The following is a 24049-nucleotide window of genomic DNA, read 5'->3' on the forward strand; positions in this document are numbered from 1 at the left end:
CCACAACCACCCACCCCGATGCCCTGGATTCCGGGGCAGCAACCAGACACCAGGGCGTGCACCGACCCAGGCCGCAGCAGCACGCCCGAGCCGACCGGCACCCCCAGCCAGGTCGACCCCCTCACCCTCACGGAAGGAGAGAGCCCCCAGGCACCAGGGCCCAGGGCCCCCAGCCACACCCGCCCCAGGACACCCCGGCCGCCCGGACATGAACCGGCACCCGCCGACCCCGGCCCCCCGGGGCCCCCGCCCCACCGCCGCCAGACAGCCCCAACAACCGGCGGCCCCCCCACCCCCAATCCAAACCAAACACGAAGACAGCCCCCAGCGAAGCTGCCCAGATCCCGACCCCAAGACAGTGCCAACCACCTGCAGCCATCAGGCCCCCCCACCAACAACCGACCCTCAAAGTGGAGAGGCCCTCATCTTCCCCTTACATTAAGTGATGGAGCTGATCACAAGGGACCAGAGGGAACCAGATTCAGCTGATTGATCCTCTGAACAGACAGACATCGTCTCCAAGCTGATATGATCTAATAGAAGATTCTTAAACTGCCCGTTACTCAGATTATTTCTGGATTTCCAATTTACAAGGATAGTTTTCTTTGCGATGCACAAGATGGTGAGAACCATGTAGACAGAGTTTATCGACATGTTAATTTCACCCAGATCACCTAAAAGGCACAGTGTGGGAGTTGCAGGGATATTGCATGTGAACCATGTTGACAGGTCTTCACACACCTGAAGCCAGAACCTCTGCACTGGTGTGCAGGACCACAAGGCATGGAGGTAGCTGTCAGTCATGTTATCATTGCAATGTGAACAGATATCAGATTGTGATAGACCCATCTGGAACATCCTTCGTCCTGTGTAATGAATTCTATGCAGAATTTTGAATTGTATTAGTTGTATATTTGAATTCTTTGTCATTTTGAAAGTATTTAAACATATTTGTGACCACGCATTTTGGTCAAAGTTGTTAGATAAGTCAGCCTCCCATTTTAAGGTCGGAAGGAAGATTTCGTCTTCTACCTTTGATAATATTTTATATATCTTTGATAGCAACTTTGGGGAACTGAGGTTTAAGAATTCTTCGACCCCGAGAGGTAGCTGTCCCTGCAATTGATTAAAGGTATACTTTTTGCCTATGATAGATTTAAGTTGATGATATTCTAAAAATGCTGTGCTGCTGATTCCATATTGTGAGATGAGAGTATTGAATGATAGAAAGTTGCCATTTTCAATTATATGTTCAAGCTGGCTGATTCCTTTATTTCTCCACTGAGTGAAGTTGATCATCTTTTTGTTTTGCACGATGTCCGGGTTGTTCCAGATGGGTGTGAGTTTACACGGGATCAGAGAAGATTTGGTTAGCTTTAGAAAGTCCCACCAAGCCATTAAAGAGGAGCTGATGTTGACACTTTTAAAACACCGATGGGATTTGATGGTGGGACTGATGAATGGCAGGTCAGAGATAACTAGATCCTCACATAATGCTTGCTCTACATCCAGCCATGGCTCATCTAAATTGTTCGGTTTAAGCCATTTGGAGATATATTGCAGCTTGCTGGCTATAAAGTAATTACTGAAGTTAGGCAAGTCTAGTCCACCTCTGTCTTTAGTCTGTTGTAGCGTCTTTAAACTGATACGTGATGGTTTATTTTTCCAGAGAAATTTAGATATGTATGAGTCCAGTGATTTGAACCAGCCAGACGATGGTTTGGTTGGTATCATTGAAAATAAATAGTTAACCTTAGGTAAAGTCATCATTTTAATGGTGGCAACCCTCCCCATAAGAGATATAGGTAAGCGTCTCCACCGTAAGAGGTCATCCTCTGTTGATTTCAGTAACGGAACGTAATTTAGTTTTAAAAGTTCTGATATCCTTGGAGAAATGTTTATGCCTAAATATCTAATGTTTCCAGACTGGATTGTAGCATTGGGTATACTTTGTAAATCACAGTTTATAGGCATGGCTGTAGTCTTAGACCAGTTGATAGAATAGTCTGATATTAGTGAAAATTTGTCAATAAGTGTGATTGTCTGGGAGATAGAAGATGGAGAGTTCTGCAGGAAAAGCAATACATCATCTGCATAAAGACTTATTTTATGTTCTATCTTATTGTTAGCCAGGATCCCTCTGATGTCTTTATTTTGTCTTATAGCAGCTGCCAGAGGTTCGATAAAGATGGCAAACAGTGAGGGAGAGAGTGGACAGCCCTGTCTGGTTCCTCGCTGCAGACAGAAGCTTGAAGAAGTCTGCTCGTTAGTCTTCACACATGCAGCTGGGTTGTTATATAAGATTTTAATCCAATCTATGAAAGACGTTCCAAACCCAAATTTGGTTAATATTCCAAATAGAAATTTCCAATTTACTCGATCAAAAGCTTTTTCAGCATCTAAAGAGATAATTATGGATTCCAGATTGTGTATTGTAGCGTAATCTATTATATTAATTAATCTGCGCATGTTATTGGATGAGTGTCTACCTTTAATGAACCCTGTTTGGTCAGGATGTATTATGAGCGGGGTTACCTTTTCTATTCTTCTGGATAGGGCTTTGCTGATTATTTTGAGATCTACATTTATTAATGAAATAGGACGATAACTGGACGGAAGTGTGGGGTCTTTCCCTGGTTTAAGTATTAAAGTTATTTTGGCTAAGTTCATATTTGAGGGTACTGTTCGTTTATTTTTTATTTCCATTACCATTTTATGAAAAGTGGGAGCCAACATGGTCCAGAATTCTTTATAGAATTCTGCTGGATAGCCATCTGGACCTGGAGCTTTATTGTTGGGCATATCCTGCAGAGATTTATGGAGCTCATCCAGTGAAAGAGGAGAATCCAACACTATTCTATTTTCATCTTTCAATTTTGGAAGGTTAATATCATTAAAAAAAGTATTAATTTCCTCATCTGTTGTGTCTATTTGTGATCGGTATAATCCTTGATAGAAATCTCTAAAGATATTATTGATCTTGTCTGGGTCATGGCTGATGTTTCCTTCTGAGTCTTTAACAGCTGAAATCGTGTTTTTCTCCTTGTTTGTTTTTAACTGATTCGCCAGGAATCTTCCAGATTTATTACTATGCTCAAAGTTCTCTAAACGGAGTCGTTGGATCAGGAATTGAGTTTTTTTATCTAGAATTTCATTCAGTTCAAGTTTAGCTTTCCTTATATCCTTCAGTATGTTCTCTTGTGGGGAGACATGATAAGCCTCCTCCAGCGATTTAATTCTTAATTCCAATTCTAAAGTTCTTGAAGCTTCTTTCTTTTTCTTGTGTGAGGAGAAGGAAATTATTTTTCCCCTCATCACTGCTTTCCCTGCCTCCCAAAGAACACATGCTGAAGTATCTGGCAAGTCATTATTTTCTAAATATATAGACCATTCTCTTGTTAGATAGCTAATAAACTCTGGATCTTTAAGTAATGATGTATTAAATCTCCAGTTTCTAGTTGGTGGTTTATTCGTCTTATTTCTGAGAGTAAATGAAACTGGTGCATGATCACTTATGACGATGGGATGAATTTTGATTTCTGAGAAGCAAGAGGAGTTAGGAATCAGCAGAAAGCGCTCTGAGAAAGCAAACCTTCAGCAACGTCGCTCAGACTGCTGACACAGGCAAGAATTACCGTACATGACAGAAAAAACATTATAATAAAAGTCATTAGCCCTGAAAACCAAGGCCTCACAGACACATGGTGACAGTGACACTGAGCTGGTGCCTCGAGGTCACGTGACCAAACAGTCATTGATGATCAAGTTATTTAAAAATGAATATAAAACTGATGAAGACACAAAAAGACAGACCAGTGCTTGAGCAGAGAGCAGCAATGTCTTCTTGTGAATTTAACGGAGTTTTGGAATTTCAATCTGACCGAATTAAAAATCTACCGACAACGTAACGGTGATCGTTCTGCTGCTTTTACGCAGCGTGTTGTTTCGCAACGGTCCCTAAACCGCGCTGCCGTGCGGCCACGCCGGGTCGTGACGACGACCAGCGGCAGGTCTCGGGAAACCGTCCGCGGTACGAGCGACACGTCGGGCAGAAAATGAAACTGTCGCGGAAGTCTGTCGAACATCCAACGTGAAACTGACTTCACCTCGGTCAAACCAGGAGCCTTCATCTCAGCGACTGACGCTGCAGCTTCACCTCCGAGTGTTTGTTTTAGAACAGCGTTAAAATCCAGACGCAACAATCCAGCCCCCCCGCAGCTCCAGACCCAGAACCGTCTGCTCCGCCATGCTGGGTCTCTATGGAACTTTAAGAGACAGCAGGGAGAACCTTCTCTGACCCCCCCCCCCCCCCATCAGGACCAGAACCAAGCAGAACCCAGCTTCACGTCTCACAGCAGCTCAGATGGTCTCTTGGTCACCAGACCTCAGCTGTTCAGCCAAACCCACGTGCTTCATGTCCTCACCGCTCGTCCATCCATCCAGCTGCTCTGACCAGAACAGCCTCTTCATCCTCTGGAGGAGGAAGGACCGTCATGAGCCTCAGGCCCTGTCCCAATACCCACACTACGCCCTACGGTCCTCAGTGGAGTGTGCACTTAGTTGAAGTGCGCGTAAGGGTTCGAGTGCGTAGGTTACAAGGGTGCAAAAATTGAAGAATTGGGACGGTGATGGTTACGTCTTCGCTTTGCGTCACTGCATCAGGTCTGCGACACTAATCATGGCGGGAGTTGGCGTTGTCTTCGGAATTTTGCTTTTGAAAATGATTGCAAAACTGCACCAGCGCTATATAAAACCAATGCATTATTATTATTATTATTATTATTATTATCATTATTACCAGTTGATGATTTTACGGAGAAAGAAGAGCCAGAAACGAATGTGGTTCATTCGCCAGGCACTCGCCGCTGCGCCGGACTTTCGTCAACCGGTAATTTTAATCTATTGTCTTTTGTTTCATTTCAGCTGATGTGAAGCATCCCCTTGAAAACGAGATGGTGAATCTCAAGGGGGCTTACCTCCATACACAAAATAAATAAATGGCAAGTATAAATATAAATATACTAAACGTGTGCAAATTTCACTTTTGCTTTTACACTTTTATTTCAGTCATTCCACTCCACGCTATGGTTAATTCAGTATCCGTAAATACAAAACGGTGCATTTATCAGTGAAATAATAATTCACATTCGATGTATCTTTCTAAGTAACAGTGCTAACCCACAGGTACATCATAAAAAAAAATCACATATCGTAATACTTACACTTGAAAATACATTTTTTTGGCGCCGGAGCGTCGCTGACCACCGCCATGTTTTTCTGTCTTGTCGGCCGTTAGGAACTGTGGGTAATCTCCTTCGGCTGAGTCCGCTCCGATGCGGGCTTCGCTGGAGTGTGGATCAAGGGCGCAAAGGGGGCGGGGCCAAAGAGCACTCTGGAGGATTGGGACACCCTACGCACTCACACCCCTCAGCAGGAACGCGCAATTGAGGGGCACAAGGGTGGGAGTGCGAGTATTGGGACAGGGCCTCAGTGTTGTTTTCACTCCAACATGGCGCCGACTACCCAGCATGCATTGCGAGGCCGGGAGTGTGAGGTCAGCTGCTGTTCTTCAAAGGTTCTGCAGCCTGCAGGAAGCGGCTGAGGTCACGGGGAAAACCCGGACTGGACTCGGTGTGCGGCTGTTCCCGGTATGACGCGGTGGAATGACTCAGTGAGTCAGCGGCCGAATGACTGGATGATTCTTTCACTCATTCAGTTATGTTGAAAACAGTCCAACAGTACCAAAGTCTTCAGGGCTCCAGAATGTTCCAGGGGCTTCAGCCCTGCAGGGGCCGAGGCCGCTCCGGGTCCAGAGCTCATCTTCTGACAGATCAGGATTCCAGATCCAGCACTGCCGAGTCCGGTCCGGTCTGAGAGGAGGAGTCCTGTGTCCCGGTCTGATGGCAGGTGACCCCCACCCGCTGGTCCAGGGTCAGCCTGGCCAAGCAGGGGTCAGCCTGGACCAGCAGGGGTCAGCCTGGACCAGGAGGGTCAGCCTGGCCAAGCAGGGGTCAGCCTGGACCAGCAGGGGTCAGCCTGGACCAGGAGGGTCAGCCTGGCCCAGCAGGGGTCAGCAGGGGCCAGCAGGGGTCAGCAGGGTCAGGACAAAGAGAGCAGGGAGGTTAGAACCCCCCGGTACCGGCTGAGCTAACGTGGCTCCGTTTAGCTCCAGCACCACGTCCCTGGAGCATTGAGTCCATTGAGTCCTCACGGTTCTCACCGGACACGCCGTCTCCGTCTGTTCCTTCAGCACAGCTGACTGCAGTGAGCCCGGTTCTCCCGGTTCTGCTGGACTCGGTGACGGAACCTTCCACATTCTGATGAAACAGGGAGAACATGGGGAACTGCGGCTCCAGGACCAGAGCTTGAGAACCCTGGTCTGACCTTCAAAAGCAGAGGTCACCGGCGAGGTCGACACAAAACCAGCCCCTTGAGTCCAGGATCTAGAACCCGGTGGGTCTGAACCCGGCCCTGGTCCTGCAGTCTGTCCAGCACGGTCCAGTCCTCTACAGGATCAGAGACCTGGACTTGAACTGTGGACCGTCTCACTGTGAGACGAGAGCAGGAATCACTTCCCCTCCGTGTGGGTCTGCAGATCATTCTAGAACCTGTTCCAGAGCCTGCTCCAGACCCTGATCCAGACCCGGTCCAGTGATGCAGGTTAAATAAAGACCAGAGTCCAGTTTAGATCAACGTCAGTTTATTTTCCACACCCAGAAAGAAAAGCTTCCATTTATTTTAAAAACAATCTGCAGTCCTCAGCGAACGGGATTCCTCCGCCTGCGCAGAACCGAGACCGCCTGCGCAGAACCGAGACCGCCTGCGCAGAACCGAGACCGCCTGCAAGGTTTTCCTCTGAATATATTAATGCTGGACTACGTCTTCTCCTTGTGCTTCTGCGCGAACACTGCTTCTGTTTTCACCACCGCCGTCCCGACCGGACCCCCCGGGTCCCGACCGCCCGGATCCCGACCCCCCGGGTCCCGACTGTCTGGAATCTGATCATCTGGATTCTGGCGTTCAGGCTCCAGGACTGTCCTGAGGACACCTGGAGCAGAGCGAGGACTTGCTGCCACCATGTGGAGCTGCGTGGCATTGCAGCTGAAGGACCTGTAGCTGGCGCCCTCTGGTGGCTGGACTGAAGATAAGACATGTGGAGTGTTGTCATGACGACCCCGTCCCGGAAGCCCTGGAAGAGTCCCGATTTCTGCCAATCACACCAACTCCTCCGGAGCCTCAGCTGGTAAAGTGGTCGTTTCACAATTGAGAAGTTTTTGGTTCAATTCCCCATCTCCCTCATCCACATGCCAAAGTGCCCTTAAGCAAGACACTGAACTCCTAACTGAATGAATGAGTGAATGCTACATTCAAAGTGCAATCTGGTCTAAAGCAAACCTAAAGCGATCCAGGGGGTGTGGCGGTTTCACAGAGTGTAATACCAATCAGTACCACCAGGTGGAGAAGTGAATGACCGGAACAGCTGATCGGTGGTTATCAGCTGCTGGCGAGCACAACGCTGCTGATACAGTTTTAAACGAAGATCCGGTTTTCATGAAGTCCGCCGCGTCGTGACGTTGAAGGTAGCTGGAGTCTGAACCTCATCAGGGAGGATTTCCGCAGCCAGAGACTCGTCAGTCGGTTTGACCGGGCAGCCAGCGGTCCGCTGAGCGCCGAGGGGGAGGGGCTCCTCCAGGTTCTCAGCTCCATCAGCCTGCTGCTGGATCCGGGGTTCCAGGCAAAGACGAAGCAGTGACTGATCCTCAGCTGGTGAAAGAAAACCAGCCCAAACCAGAACTCAGCCAGCCAGCGTCCTGGTCACCTGCAAACCACCGTGAGCCCGTCCTCAACACGGAGCGGCCCCAGGAGGGGCAGCCCCCGGCACAGCGGCCCCCCGGCACAGCGGCCCCCTCGGCACAGCGGCCCCCCCGGCACAGCGCCCCCCCCGGCACAGCGGCCTCCGGCTTGCCGGCTCTTGGAGGAGCTCCGGCTGCTCAACCGTCCAGCAGCTTGAAGGGTCAAAGAGTCCTCCAGGAGTTCAGCCTCCATCGCCACAGGCGGTTTAGAACCAGTCCAGAGTCCAGTCCACTGACCAGGATCCACTCTGTTGGCCCCTGACACGCCACTGACACGCCTCTGACACGCCTCTGACGTGCCACTGACACACCACTGACACGCCTCTGACACGCCACTGACACGCCACTGACACACCACTGACACGCCTCTGACACGCCTCTGACACGCCACTGACGCGCCTCTGACGCGCCTCTGACGCGCCACTGACACGCCTCCGACACGCCTCCGACATGCCACTGACACGCCTCTGACGCGCCACTGACACGCCTCTGACACGCCACTGACACGCCTCTGACACGCCACTGACGCGCCTCTGACACGCCACTGACACGCCTCTGACGCGCCACTGACACACCACTGACACGCCTCTGACACGCCACTGACACGCCACTGACACGCCTCTGACACGCCACTGACACGCCACTGACACGCCACTGACACGCCACTGACGCGCCTCTGACGCGCCTCTGACGCGCCTCTGACGCGCCTCTGACGCGCCACTGACACGCCTCCGACATGCCACTGACACGCCTCTGACACGCCACTGATACGCCTGATACACCACTGACACGCCTCTGACACGCCTCACACACGCCACTGACACGCCTCTGACACGCCACTGACACGCCTCTGACACGCCACTGATACGCCTGATACACCACTGACACGCCTCTGACACGCCTCACACACGCCACTGACACGCCTCTGACACGCCACTGACACGCCACTGACACGCCTCTGATACGCCTCTGATACGCCTCTGACACGCCACTGACACGCCACTGACACGCCACTGACACGCCTCTGACACGCCACTGACACGCCTCTGACACACCTCTGACACGCCTCTGACACGCCACTGACACACCTCTGACACACCTCTGACACACCTCTGACACGCCTCTGACACGCCACTGACACACCACTGACACGCCACTGACACGCCTCTCCACGGTACTGGACCAACAAGAAGTGTTCTGGTGAAGTGGACGAGGCTCACAGGAGGCGGAGCTTCTGATCGTCTCCAGGCTGCAGATGATCCACAGGCCTGACCTCAGTACACACACACACACACACACACACACACACACACACACACACACACACAGATAAGGGTGGAAACAACAGGAACTGAAAGGTTTTCTTCTGGGATTCATTGTCAAGCATCAGTTCATGTCTAACAAAAGGGGGGGGGAGGGGGGACGCGGGTGGAAGGGGTGAGGCTCTGGTGTGTGTGTGTGTGTGTTAGTGATAAAGAATGCCCATGTTCACACTGAACGAGCAACAAGCTGCTTTAAAATGGTTCCAACTTTTCTATTCTGTTTTACAGGAAAACAGTCGAAGCCCTCACCGCACCTCCTGTATCCAACACACACACACACACACACACACACACACACACACACACACACACACACACACACACACACACACACACACACACACACACACACACACACACCAATCCTGCTGATACTGATATGCTGCCAGTTTGTGGAAATGCTGGAAGCTACAAATCACTTTTATTCAAATTAAACTTCTGGAAAATATGATTCTCAATCCAGGAATTGGGGGGGGGGGGTGGGGGGGGGTTTGGGTGGGGGAGGGGTTGGGTGTCTGGGTTTGGGTGGGGGGGGGGTGGCTGCTACATTAGCTCGTTAGCTCATCCTCCAGTTCACCTCTACACCAGCTCCACGGCCCTACAAGAAAAAAACAACTCCAAATGAAGCATGAAGCCGTAACAGTGACTCAACATCAGCACCTGCTGCACACAAGAGATATTACACCCCCTGACACACACACACACACACACACACACACACACACACACACACACACACACACACACACACACACACACACACACACACACACACACACACACACACACAGAGCGAGGTGGCCTTTTTGAAATGAACAGAAAACAAAGCTCAAACTCTCTCTGGTCAAAGACAGACTGATCAGAGGAGCTAGCGTTAGCATTAGCTTGGCATTAGCTTAGCGTTAGCAAACCCATTCAAACCGCCAGAAGAACCGCCACAAACACAGGCCTGCTGCCATCGTGCACGTGTGTGTGTGTGTGTGTGTGTGTGTGTGTGTGTGTGTGTGTGTGTGTGTGTGTGTGTGGGAACATTGCCCATTTCGTCTTTCTGATCGTCCAGCAGCAACAAACACACACACACACTTCAGATGAGGGTCGAAGATCGAGGATCGAGGGTCCGGGGGGTCGGGGGGGGCGCAGGAGCGTCTGGACACTTCAACACAACAACCTGAGACTAGTGGGGCAGGGGCGGATTGGGGGCGGGGCTGGCGGGCGGATTGGGGGCGGGGCTGACGGTCGGGGCGGGGGCGGGGCTGGCGGTCGGGGCGGGGGTGGAGGCAGACATCAAGAGGAGAGAAGAGTAGTGCAACAAAGATAAGTAAAGCCAGAGACCTCTGGAGTGGGGGGGGTCGGGGGGTAAAGGGGGGGTAAAGAGGGGTTCGGCCGCAGGGCTCTCAGGAGTACGGCTGCGGGACCCCGTAGCCCGGTCTGTACAGGGGCCTCCCCGTGGGGGACTGATTGCTGTAGGGGGGCCCGGCCGGGTAGCTGTAGCCCCCGTAGCTGTAGGAGGCGGGGTAGGGGGCGGGGCCTGATGGGGCGTACTGGCCGAACGCCGAGCCCGGGTGCGGGCCGGGGAAGGAGGGCCGGGCCGGGTACGGACAGGCGGGCGCCGCCGGGGGCCCGAAGGCCGGCCGGGACCCGGGATAGCCGGGGCTTGGGTAGGGGGGGTTGGCGGCCCCCGCCGCGGGGGGAGGGGGGTTGGGCGGGGCGACGGGGTACGGGCCGTACGGGAGCCCAGAGGAGGCGGCGGGCTGGGAGGAGGCGGGGGGGTTGGAGGCGGGCTGCTGCTGCTGCTGGACGGCGGCGGCCGGGTCCTCGGCGGCGGCGGCGGGGGGGGCGGGGCTCCCCTCGCTCCTCTGCCGCAGGATCTCCTGCAGCTTCTCGATGCGGACGCGGCGGCGGTGAGCCAGACAGCGCAGCGACAGGAAGCGCTCCAGGAAGGAGTCCAGACCCAGAGAGCCTTCCAGAAACTCATCCGCCAGAGCCTGCAGGGCACAGAGAGCACAGCGTCACCAGGGCCCCGCCTACAGCCGCACAGCGTCACCAGGGCCCCGCCTACAGCCGCACAGCGTCACCAGGGCCCCGCCTACAGCCGCACAGCGTCACCAGGGCCCCGCCTACAGTCGCACAGCACCGCCCCCTACAGCCGCACAGCGTCACCAGGGCCCCGCCTACAGTCGCACAGCACCGCCCCCTACAGCCGCACAGCGTCACCAGGGCCCCGCCTACAGCCGCACAGCACCGCAGGGCCCCCCTACAGCCGCACAGCACCGCCCCCTACAGCCGCACAGCACCGCCCCCTACAGCCGCACAGCACCGCAGGGGTACGCCCCCACCTGGACCCGGGAGACGGCCCCTTAAAGAACCTGATAGTTTCTGCTGCTAGCTCCTCCCTGCTAGCTCCTCCCTGATAGCTCCTCCCTGATAGCTCCTCCCTGATAGCCCCTCCCCGTTAGCTCCACCCCATGCCCCTTGAAACACCCCGTTAGCTCCTCCCCGTTAGCCCCTCCCCGTTAGCCCCTCCCCGTTAGCCCCTCCCCGTTAGCTCCTCCCCATGCCCCTTGAAACACCCCGTTAGCCCCTCCCCGTTAGCCCCTCCCCGTTAGCCCCTCCCCGTTAGCTCCTCCCCATGCCCCTTGAAACACCCCGTTAGCTCCTCCCCGTTAGCCTCACAAACATCCCTTTAAATGCACCGTTAGCTCCTTCCCGTTAGCTCCTCAACGTCACACACGGCTGAAACCCCGCCCCCTCATTTACATAATGGGGCGGGAATGCAGAAGGGAGGCACATAAATATAAACATCTGGCAGAAATCAAAGTGGGAAGAAAAGCCAAGACTGGAAACAGTGGAGACAGAAACGTGACCGAAGCAGATCAACGAACAAATGAATGTCAGATGAAAATAAAACACATAAATACAGAGGTTGAAAAGATGAGTAATTCAGAAATAAATACAGAATAATGAGGACAAATAAAAATACAAAAATAAATTGAAGTGAAAAAGACTAAATAATCTTATTTCAGTCAAATTTGTTCTGGAACCTTTCAGAGCTCCAGTCTGAAACACTCCTACCTCCGACTCCGCCTCCGTCTTGCCGCCCTCTGTCTGCAGCCGAGAGAATAACGCCTCCGGAGACACCTGGCCAGCCATCCCGTCTGAGACGAGACAGAGAGAGGGAGAGAGACAGAGAGGGAGAGCGGGGAGAGAGAGAGAGGGAGAGAGAGAGAGGGAGAGCGGGGAGAGAGGGAGAGACAGAGAGGGAGAGAGGGAGAGCGGGGAGAGAGAGAGAGAGAGACAGAGAGAGGGAGAGAGGCAGAGAGGGAGAGCGGGGAGAGAGAGAGAGGGAGAGAGAGGGAGAGAGGGACAGAGGCAGAGAGGGAGAGCGGGGAGAGAGAGAGAGAGAGAGAGGGAGAGAGGGAGAGAGAGACAGAGAGAGGGAGAGAGGCAGAGAGGGAGAGAGACAGAGAGGGAGAGCGGGGAGAGAGAGAGAGGGAGAGAGGGAGAGCGGGGAGAGAGGGAGAGACAGAGAGGGAGAGAGGGAGAGCGGGGAGAGAGAGAGAGACAGAGAGAGGGAGAGAGGCAGAGAGGGAGAGCGGGGAGAGAGAGAGGGAGAGAGAGGGAGAGAGGGACAGAGGCAGAGAGGGAGAGCGGGGGCGAGAGAGAGAGAGAGAGAGAGGGAGAGAGGGAGAGAGAGACAGAGAGAGGGAGAGAGGCAGAGAGGGAGAGAGACAGAGAGGGAGAGCGGGGAGAGAGAGAGAGGGAGAGGGAGAGAGAGGGAGAGAGGGACAGAGAGAGGGAGAGAGAGAGAGGGAGAGAGACAGAGAGGGAGAGCGGGGAGAGGGAGAGAGAGACAGAGAGAGGGAGAGAGAGAGAGAGGGAGAGAGAGAGGGGCAGACAGAGAGAAACAGAGAGAGAGAGAGAGACACAAAGAGACAGAGAGAGAGGAGACAGAGAGAGAGAGACAGAGAGACATCCAGTCAGTACAGTAACCAGCAGCAGTCTTTGGACAGATGGACTGAACTCGTCCGTCTCTTTTCCAGGGTTGAACTGAAACTGAAAGTCCTGCCAGGTCGAGACCTGCTCCGTCCCAGAATGCCTTGCACTGTGACCTGCACAGAACTCCACATATAGCTGTTCCTGCCAGCTGTGAGTGTGAAGCTGAGGGACCCCCGTTCCCCCTCCAGACCCCCCTGCTCTGTATCTGATGGGATGAGTTTGGGTCCCTGAACCAGGGGTTGGGCTCCGGGGTGAGACGTCCTACCTCTGAGGGAGCAGTGCTGCCGGTAGTCCTCCCGGACGGCCTCCAGGTGGCAGTAGCGCTCCACCAGCGCCTGCTTCTGCGCCTCCAGCCGGGGCCGCATGTCCAGGTTCTGCTCCGCCAGGCTGCGGTTGGAGGCCAGCGCCATCTCCCGCTCCAGCTGGATGTTCTGGATCTGGGACGGGGACGGGGACGGGGACGGACAGGAAGGGACTGTCGGTGAGACGGCTGAGGGAGGACACACCGAGACATGGGCTGAGAGGTCAGAGGTCATATCCATTTCCTCCTTCCCACTGGAACTAGCTGGTCGACCCGGGTCTGACCTCCTGCAGACCCGGGTCTGGGTCTGACCTCCTGCAGACCCGGGTCTGGGTCTGACCTCCTGCAGATCCGGGTCTGGGTCTGACCTAGAGCCATATGAAATCCGTGTTAACGGAATCGGGGAAATGACCAATAACACGGAACTGGAGTAAAACGCAGATTATTGCGGAATCGGCCCGAATCTGGCCTGAAATTCAGTTTTCGGGAGAAAATGGAACCTTTTAGTGCAGAGCTGACATGCAGGGGGGCCGGTCCAGCTGCTGCAACGCGATACGTCACTTAAACCATGCCCCTACCATGCTAATGCTAATGCTAATGCTAACACAACAACAGGATGTCCAAGCGAGCTGCCCCTCCCCTCTCACACTCCAGAGTGAGCAGAGCAGATCAGGACCCGGACCGTTCTCAGGGGAAGCCGTTCTGTCAAGGCTGCCACCGTCCCGAGGACCGGACTCGCAGAGACACATGTGACCTGGAGGGTTTATTACTATCTATTATTTCTCTTTAAATTTTAATGAAACGTATTTCTTTGTTGCGGCACTTTGAACATTAAATGGACTGTTATATCCTATTAAATTGTGGACATTTATTCATTTCCACTGACCAGACACTTCATGGTAAAAAAGAGCAGAAGAAGCAAAATACCCAATTCAGAAATATTAAAACGGAAAAAACGGAATCTGGGAAGAAATAAAACGGATTTCATATACCTCTAGTCTGACCTCCTGCAGACCCGGGTCTGGGTCTGACCTCCTGCAGACCCGGGTCTGAGTCTGACCTCCTGCAGACCCGGGTCTGAGTCTGACCTCCTGCAGACCCGGGTCTGGTTTCCTGCAGACCCGGGTCTGAGTCTGACCTCCTGCAGACCCGGGTCTGAGTCTGACCTCCTGCAGACCCGGGTCTGGTTTCCTGCAGACCCGGGTCTGGGTCTGACCTCCTGCAGACCCGGGTCTGACCTCCTGCAGACCCGGGTCTGGTCTCCTGCAGACCCGGGTCTGGTCTCCTGCAGACCCGGGTCTGGGTCTGACCTCCTGCAGACCCGGGTCTGGGTCTGACCTCCTGCAGACCCGGGTCTGGGTCTGGTCTCCTGCAGGGAGCTGCGTGGCAGCATTTTCCCGAACTGATGGTGTCCCACGTTGATGACATCATCATGGCGACAGAACACGGCGAGGTAAACAATGGAGAGGAGCTCGGTCCCCGTTACCTGAGGACAGATCGTCCCCCGGACCAGGACCAGCTCTCTGGTCAATGCTTGCTATTCTCCAAGGAAATCTCACTGTGTCCAGAAACAGCTAGCGCGCTAACGTAGCCACGCTAATGTAGCCATGCTAACGTAGCCACGCTAATGTAGCCATGCTAACGTAGCCACGCTAACGTAGCCACAATACGGTGACGTCATCATGGAAATCACCGCATCAACGAGAGAGAGAGAGAGAGAGAGAGAGAGAGAGAGAGAGAGAGAGAGAGAGAGAGAGAGAGAGAGAGAGAGAAAATGCTATCAAGGCGTCCATAAACACAAATGAATTCTGGGAAAACTGGAACTCTAAATAAGCAGAAACGCGATGATGGAGCCGTTCAGAGCGGGCCATAAAGCACTACCAGGACCCTCCAGACCCCATCCCCCTGACAGGACCCTCCAGACCCCATCCCCCTGACAGGACCGTCCAGACCCCATCACACTGACAGGACCGTCCAGACCCCATCACCCTGACAGAACCCTCCAGAACCCATCACCCTGACAGGACCCTTCAGAACCCATCACCCTGACAGGACCGTCCAGACCCCATCACCCTGACAGGACCCTCCAGAACCCATCACCCTGACAGGACCCTCCAGAACCCATCACCCTGACAGGACCGTCCAGACCCCATCACCCTGACAGAACCCTCCAGAACCCATCACCCTGACAGGACCCTCCAGAACCCATCACCCTGACAGGACCGTCCAGACCCCATCACCCTGACAGGACCCTCCAGACCCCATCACCCTGACAGGACCCTCCAGACCCCATCACCCTGACAGAACCCTCCAGAACCCATCACCCTGACAGGACCGTCCAGACCCCATCACCCTGACAGGACCCTCCAGACCCCATCACCCTGACAGGACCCTCCAGACCCCATCACCCTGACAGGACCCTCCAGACCCCATCACCCTGACAGAACGGAATGTGGACCAGACTGAGACGCTGTGCGTCACTGCAGGACGATCCAACATCAAGCTGCTCCATGAAGAACCGGGTTCTCCAGGGTTCTGGACTCAGGTCGAGTCCTGCTTCAGTCCACTGTATGAACTGTCCACAGGTTCTCCCGGACCTGCTGCTGTAGTGTGTCTGTCCATGTCCAAGTGAGACACATTCTACTTCACAGAGAAGCTTGCTAACCGGTTAACTTGCTGTGTGTCTAGAAGAGCTCGTCCCATGATTCACTGCTGCTGGATGGTTTGAAGACATTTCTCCTCTCTTTGTTGAAAAACACAGAAACTGGTCCATTCTGGACAAACACGGACCGATATGAAGAAAGGTAAGTTAAATTGGATATTCATGATTCAAAACGTGCCAACAGGTTCCAGACGAGGAGATTTGTGGATCATTCATGACTCGTGTTGTTCCAACCTGAGGCGTGGAACCGACTCAATGCGTCTGAAGCTGCGTTCACAACGCCAAGTGCTTTCCGCGACTTTGCGTCAAAAGACAATTGACAACAAATGGGAATGCGCGTTCCAGCCGCGACGAGACGCGACGCGACGCGATTTTGCGTCCGACGCTGAAGTTGGGAGATCTGAACTTTGACGCGTCGCGATTTTGCGGCAAACCAATCAGAGAGCGTCTTTATGGTGACGTAGGTCAGGGGGCGGGGCCGGGGAAAGCCACACTCATCCTGGCGCAGCTCCTGGAGCGAATGGTGAAACTCGTCAAACTCTACCGTCTGTGGATCACATCGAGCTCCAGGCACGGCGTCCTGCCCGCCCACGGCGTCGTCGTCTGGCTTTACGAAGCAGATAAAGCCAAGCCACCCGCTCCACAGGGTTAGCCATGATGCTAAGCTAACACAGGAAGTACGGCCGGCTTCCCACCAGACGCGGCGCGTTTGACGCGTTCGGTGTGAACGCGGCATCATAAAAACATCTTCGTCAGCGTGCCGGTCAGTACCTCCCAGCACTGGAGACCAGACACGCTGGACTTCTTAGACGAGGGAAATCCCAGATTCTGATGGGACCCTGCGTCCCCGTCGTCCCTCTTTGCCTCTGAGGACAATCGGCCACCAGAGGGCGCTGCAGCAGGGTGGCGAGGCCGGAGCCACCAGGACGTCCAGCTCCCCAACACCAGCCGGGCCGTCCAGCAGGGGTCCAAGTCTCCTCAGCAGGGTCCACCCAACCCCGTCCCCACGGTCCACCAACCCTGTCCCCACGGTCCAACGATGTCCCCACGGTCCAACCAACTCTGTCCCCACTGTCCACCAACCCTGTCCCCACAGTCCAATGATGTCCCCACGGTCCAACCAACCCTGTCCCCACAGTCCAACTATGTCCCCACAGTCCAACCAACCCTGTCCCCACGGTCCAACCAACCCTGTCCCCACGGTCCGTCCAACCCTGTCCCCACGGTCCAACGATGTCCCCACAGTCCAACCCTGTCCCCACGGTCCAACCAACCCTGTCCCCACGGTCCAACCCTGTCCCCACCGTTCACCCCGCTCACACTGCCTCCCGGTGGAGAATCGTCCACCATGACAGGAGGAGCCACATCAGGGCCCCGAGCCGGTTCTCCCCACAGGAACCGTTCTGACTCCTGCGGAAACCAGGAAGTCAGAAGCATGGTGAGGCCCGCTTTCTGGTCTGTCCCCACGGGAGACGTCTGTCCTCCTGATTTTTTTTCTTTCGGCCAAAAGCCGAATATACACTTTTGAGCCATTTTTTGCCGACAAATCTCGGTGGCCGAATTGTCGGTGCATCACTAGCTCACTCCTCATCACGCTACAAGCCGACAGGAGTCGGTATGAGACATTTCTAGTGTCTTTGGAAAATGTAAATTTATCGCGCCTGGCAAACTTACCGACCTCATTTTTTCTTATCGTGCAATTAATTGATTTATTGACTTTCGTGACAGGCCTACGGTTAGCATCGTCGCTACGGTAACCACGGAGATGCCAGAGCCACCGCCAAGGCCAGACCCGAGGAGGAGACGGTTAGCATTGTCGCTACGGTAACCACGGAGACGCCAGAGCCACCGCCAAGGCCAGACCCGAGGAGGAGACGGTTAGCATTGTCGCTACGGTAACCACGGAGACGCCAGAGCCACCGCCAAGGCCAGACCCGAGGAGGAGACGGTTAGCATTGTCGCTACGGTAACCACAGAGACGCCAGAGTCACCGCCAAGACCAGACCCGAGGAGGAGACGGTTAGCATTGTCGCTACGGTAACCGTGGATTGTCAATGGTTCAACAAGGAACTGCCGAGAGGATCTGGCTGAACATTCCCAATGTAGAACATGACGCTAACCCGTCTGACAGAACGATATATCACATCCAGCACAGCGCCCCCCGCTGGGGACAGGACACATGGACGCTCCTGCTGCAGCTGGACCTGAGAGCCGGTCCAGCGGCCGTCCTGGAGCAGCCGGTCCTCTCAGCGTTGGACGTATGCTGACGACGTTCTCCTCTGCTGCTGCAGAGTCTGGATTAAAGGTTCTGCTGGAGGTGGACACTGTGTGGAAGCTGCAGGCGGTGGACATGGAGACAAGCCTCTGGACGTGGAGAAGGACTCCAGGGACATTCCCCCCACTTGTCCATGCTGGACAGGAAGTCCCTGAGCATCGCTGAGCAGCGGCCCCCCATGAGGGTCTTCAGTCCGGGGGAAGGCCGTGATTGGCCAGCGGCCTGCAGCCGTGGGTCCAGGAGGCGAGCAGCTCTTCATTCTAAATGTCCATCCTGGCAGCGGGTCTGGAGACCGGGTCTGGAGACCGGGTCCAGCTGAGCTGAGCTTTGCTGACGTTACATCTTAATACTGGATTCCCGTCCAGCTGCTGTCGCTCTGCAGCTCCACTGTCTCTGTCCGAGTCTGAGTCTGTCTCTGAGTCCGAGTCTGTCTCTGTCTCTGAGTCTGTCTCTGTTTCTGTCTCTGAGTCTGAGTCTGTCTCTGTTTCTGAGTCTGTCTCTGAGTCTGTCTCAGTCTGTCTCAGTCTGTTTCTGTCTCTGTTTTCCCTCTTCATCCTGCTCAGCAGCAGCGGCTGACGGCAGAGTTGTCTTATTTTGAAAGGAAAAAACCAAAACATCTGGTGATGGAGGTGAGGGGATGTTTAAAGGGGCAGGCTGGCTGTTTAAAGGGGTGGACCGGCTGTTTAAAGGTGCCTTAAGGAGTTTGCACGTTTTAAGCGAAACAGCGCCCCCTGCAGGCCTTGGGCGTAATGCAGCTTAGTGAAACACTCGTCCCTGTGGCTCCCGTGCACGTTAGAGGGGGACTCCGTCTTCGCTCGTTTAGCAGCGCTGCAGTAAGATTTAGGTTTCTTCTACCTGGTGGAGTCTGTGTGGAGCTGCAGTGCTAGAAGCCAGTCTGTTCTGACTTCCTGGAAGATCCTGCTCAGTTGTTGCTCACTAAGCATCTGGCGGAGTAATGGCGGACAAAACGAAACCTAACCAGCCGGACCGGCACTGTGACTTTCAAGTGACAGTTTAGCCTGTTAGAGGTTCTGGTGATGAATCTGTCAGGGCTCATTGTACACAGCATTAAAAATGTGGAATATGTTTATGGTGGAAAATAAGTATTTTTAAGGTTGTAAAACTCCTTAATGCACCTTTAAAGGTCTGGACCAGCTGTTTAAAGGTCTGGACCGGCTGTTTAAAGGGGCGGACCAGCTGTTTAAAGGGGCGGACCAGCTGTTTAAAGGGGCAGACTGGCTGTTTAAAGGGGTGGACCGGCTGTTTAAAGGGGCAGACCAGCTGTTTAAAGGGGCAGACTGGCTGTTTAAAGGGGTGGACCGGCTGTTTAAAGGGGCAGACCAGCTGTTTAAAGGGGCGGACCAGCTGTTTAAAGGGGCGGACCGGCTGTTGAAAGGGGTGGACTGGCTGTTTAAAGGGGCGGACCAGCTGTTTAAAGGGGCAGACTGGCTGTTTAAAGGGGCGGACCAGCTGTTTAAAGGGGCAGACTGGCTGTTTAAAGGGGCGGACCAGCTGTTTAAAGGGGCGGACCAGCTGTTTAAAGGGGCAGACTGGCTGTTTAAAGGGGCGGACCAGCTGTTTAAAGGGGCGGACCAGCTGTTTAAAGGGGCGGACCGGCTGTTTAAAGGGGCAGACTGGCTGTTTAAAGGGGCGGACCAGCTGTTTAAAGGGGCAGACTGGCTGTTTAAAGGGGCGGACCAGCTGTTTAAAGGGGCGGACCAGCTGTTTAAAGGGGCGGACTGGCTGTTTAAAGGGGCAGACTGGCTGTTTAAAGGGGCAGACCGGCTGTTTAAAGGGGTGGACCGGCTGTTTAAAGGGGTGGACCGGCTGTTTAAAGGGGCGGACCGGCTGTTTAAAGGGGCGGACTGCTGAGCAATGGGAGTGACTTTAAGGGCCAGTGCCACATACTGCGCTGCGCTGCGCGGGTGGCAGCGCAGCGCAGCGCAGCACTTTACGCACCCATTGAAGTCAATGAAGTCGCAGAGCGCCCGCAGCCCGGCGAGGGCTGCGTCGAGCGTCCGCCCGCCGTCGTCCCGCTCTCCGCACTACTTCGGACCGGTTCTACTTTTGCCGAGGCGCAGCGGAGCCGGAGTCCATTTCCCATCATGTCAAAGCAGCAGCAGGAAACCAAAGGAGAGCAACATCCGTTTTATCAAAATAAGGCACATTATTGATATAAATATCTATACAGATCACTACTGAAGCTGTCACACAGGTTTTTACATGTAAATAAAAGTGTAAATATACACTTTTATGGATGAGTGTTTTATTTTGAAGCCTGAACACGCTCTGGCATCGCAAAACAAAGGAGTAGTGAAGTTTTTAATCTGGAGAGCAGCATGGCTGACGAAGAGAAAGTGATCCTGGAGGAACAAGACCCAGAATCCTCTCTGACAGCAGTCATCCTGTTTCTAAAGACGCCAGCAGGAAGGAGAGCACTCGGGCAGCAGCAGCTGGAGCTGCTGGTGTGAGCGGTGAGTGAACTGTAACGATACGAAGCGCCTGTTCAAACATGTTTACACGGAGATCGTCATGGAAACATAATCCCACGCATGGCTGAGCGCTCCTCTGGTCAGAAGGCGGAGTGCGGAGACGCTGCCGTCCCGCATCAGGTGGGTGCACTAGTACGGCTGCGGAACGGCCGCGACCTGCACGGCGTCTGCACTCCGCAGCCGTTGCGCAGTATGTGGGCGCTCGGCGTCAGTGACAGTGGATTTCCTACCTGCCCTCATGACGATAAACCGTCACCTCTCATAGGCCGTTCCGGGAACAAATGTCAAGGTTTCGTGAAAATATATTCATCAAACGTAGATTTATTTGGAATAGTTTTTGCAGCTTCTGATTTTGGGGGTCTGGCTCACTCCAGATGACTGGTTCGATTCCCATGGTGGTACAGATCTGTCTCGGTCTGACAGCTGAGCCTGGCTCTGCTTTACCTCGTCGGACTCCAGAGCCATCGACTCCACCCTCTCCGGGTTGTCCAGGAGCTCCTGCAGCTCTGATTGGCTCAGGTCCTGGAGCTTCTCCATCTGATTGGCCAGGATGGCTGTCAGTCACACAAACCAGGAAGTGAGAGATAAAAACAATGTTAGGAGGAAAAAGTGGACATTCAAGCGGCCCTGGTGTGGTTTAAAGCTTTTACTCGATCATTATCAACGAGAGACCGATCTGCCGATGTGCGAAGAGTCCACAACACAACACAACACAACACAAGCAGACAGTCCAGCTGTACGGTTCACTGCGGAGAGGAGTGAGTTCTGCTGCAGGCAGAGAGGCTTCAGAGACAACCAGGGCCGGGGGTGAGAGACAGTTCCCCGGGGGGACACCCCGGGGACGAGCCGTTACTCACCGGACGCTAGCAACCCGACGCGAGGCTGGCGCTGCTCGCCGGTGACATCCACCACGGCCGCCCGCTGCCGTGACACCTCCCCGGGACCTGCTCCGCGGCCGCGGCCACACCCGCCGAGGTCGGCACGCTGCTGGGGCCGACGGCCGAGCCGGGCCGAGCCGAGCCGAGCCGGGCCGGACCGAGCACACGATTCCGGGCCCGCGACAGCAGGCGGGAGCGATGTCAGGCTTTCCGCGTCAACTTAGGAGGACGAGCCCGGCGGAATGGCGACATAAACCGGCCCAGACAACGGCCGCCGTCGGTCCCCGTGGCGGCAGACGAACGCTTCGGTGTCGAGGTGGTGCTTCTGGGAGGAGCGGAGGGCTGCGGCCGTCGCTAAATCTGCGAAAATCGAGCAAAATTGGCTGAAAAATAAGAAAGTTTCATTCCACACGGACAGAAACCGCCGCCATTTTGGGAAGTGTCCACGGCTCGCGCGGGACGAGGGGGAGAGAAAAACAAACACACAGTTCCCCGCAAGAAAGACAGCACCGGCGAACGTTCCCTCTCCAGGAAGTATGATAAAAAAAACATTTCAGGACGAAGCAGCTCGAGACACACAGCCTGTTCCGGTCACATTAGCTGCGGCCGCCTCACGCCGCCCCCCCTGTTCAAGATCACAATGGTAGCGTCCGGTGCTCAGCTGATATAAGGGAAACCCCCGAGGTGACGGTACTGTTCCAGCAGGGACGCGAGAGAACCAGCGTTGCTTATGTGGAACACCAGGAAAACCTGAACACTGCTGACAGAACCTGAACACTGCTGACAGAACCTGAACACTACTGACAGAACCTGGACACTGCTGATGGAGAACCTGAACACTACTGACAGAAACTGAACACTACTGACAGAACCTGAACACTGCGGATAGAGAACCTGAACACTACTGACAGAACCTGAACACTGCTGACAGAGAACCTGAACACTACTGAAAGAGAACCTGAACACTGCTGACAGAACCTGAACACTACTGACAGAGAACCTAAACACTACTGACAGAGAACCTGAACACTGCTGACAGAACCTGAACACTGCTGACAGAGAACCTGAACACTACTGACAGAGAACCTGAACACTGCTGATAGAGTACCTGAACACTGCTGACAGAGTACCTGAACACTGCTGACAGAGAACCTGAACACTGCTGATAGAGTACCTGAACACTGCTGATAGAGTACCTGAACACTGCTGACAGAGAACCTGAACACTGCTGATAGAGTACCTGAACACTACTGACAGAGAACCTGAACACTACTGACAGAGAACCTGAACACTACTGACAGAGAACCTGAACACTGCTGATAGAGTACCTGAACACTGCTGACAGAGAACCTGAACACTGCTGATAGAGTACCTGAACACTACTGACAGAGAACCTGAACACTACTGACAGAGAACCTGAACACTGCTGACAGAGTACCTGAACACTGCTGATAGAGAACCTGAACACTGCTGACAGAGAACCTGAACACTGCTGACAGAGTACCTGAACACTCCTGAACACTGCTGATAGAGAACCTGAACACTGCTGACAGAGAACCTGAACACTGCTGACAGAGAACCTGAACACTGCTGACAGAGTACCTGAACACTGCTGATAGAGAACCTGAACACTGCTGATAGAGAACCTGAACACTGCTGACAGAGAACCTGAACACTGCCGATAGAGAACCTGAACACTACTGACAGAGAACCTGAACACTACTGACAGAGAACCTGAACACTGCCGATAGAGAACCTGAACACTACTGACAGAGAACCTGAACACTACTGACAGAGAACCTGAACACTGCTGACAGAGAACCTGAACACTGTTGACAGAACCTGAACACTACTGACAGAGAACCTGAACACTGCTGAGAACCTGAACACTGCTGACAGAGAACCTGAACACTGCTGACAGAGAACCTGAACACTGCCGATAGAGAACCTGAACACTACTGACAGAGAACCTGAACACTGCTGACAGAGAACCTGAACACTGTTGACAGAACCTGAACACTACTGACAGAGAACCTGAACACTGCTGAGAACCTGAACACTGCTGACAGAGAACCTGAACACTGCTGATAGAGAACCTGAACACTGCTGACAGAGAACCTGAACACTGCCGATAGAGAACCTGAACACTACTGACAGAGAACCTGAACACTGCCGATAGAGAACCTGAACACTACCGACAGAGAACCTGAACACTACTGACAGAGAACCTGAACACTGCCGATAGAGAACCTGAACACTACTGACAGAGA

The 24049-nt window shown here is 53.9% G+C and overlaps 2 protein-coding genes across 3 annotated transcripts; both read right to left on the minus strand.

Annotated features, from left to right (window-relative positions):
- Positions 1–6667: 6667 nt before the first annotated feature.
- LOC115390432 (uncharacterized) lies at positions 6668–9256 on the minus strand. Of its 2 annotated transcripts, none has more exons than XM_030094306.1 (2): positions 8733–9256; positions 6668–8538 (listed from the first exon to the last, which is right to left on the minus strand). In XM_030094306.1, the coding sequence occupies exons 1-2, from the start codon at positions 9228–9230 to the stop codon at positions 7816–7818; spliced, it is 1221 nt and encodes a 406-aa protein (XP_029950166.1). In that variant the 5' UTR covers positions 9231–9256; the 3' UTR covers positions 6668–7815. The 2 variants fall into 2 exon arrangements, with proteins under 2 accessions (XP_029950166.1, XP_029950167.1); XM_030094307.1 differs by having other exon boundaries at positions 6668–8701.
- On the minus strand, positions 9222–22314 carry vps37c (VPS37C subunit of ESCRT-I). Its single transcript, XM_030094315.1, has 5 exons — positions 21759–22314; positions 21346–21455; positions 13437–13608; positions 12248–12330; positions 9222–11160 (listed from the first exon to the last, which is right to left on the minus strand). The coding sequence occupies exons 2-5, from the start codon at positions 21436–21438 to the stop codon at positions 10570–10572; spliced, it is 939 nt and encodes a 312-aa protein (XP_029950175.1). The 5' UTR covers positions 21439–21455; positions 21759–22314; the 3' UTR covers positions 9222–10569.
- Between the last annotated feature and the right edge of the window lie 1735 nt (positions 22315–24049).

This window comes from Salarias fasciatus, chromosome 6 (assembly GCF_902148845.1).
Source record: "Salarias fasciatus chromosome 6, fSalaFa1.1, whole genome shotgun sequence".
In the NCBI taxonomy this organism is placed as follows: Eukaryota; Metazoa; Chordata; class Actinopteri; order Blenniiformes; family Blenniidae; genus Salarias; species Salarias fasciatus.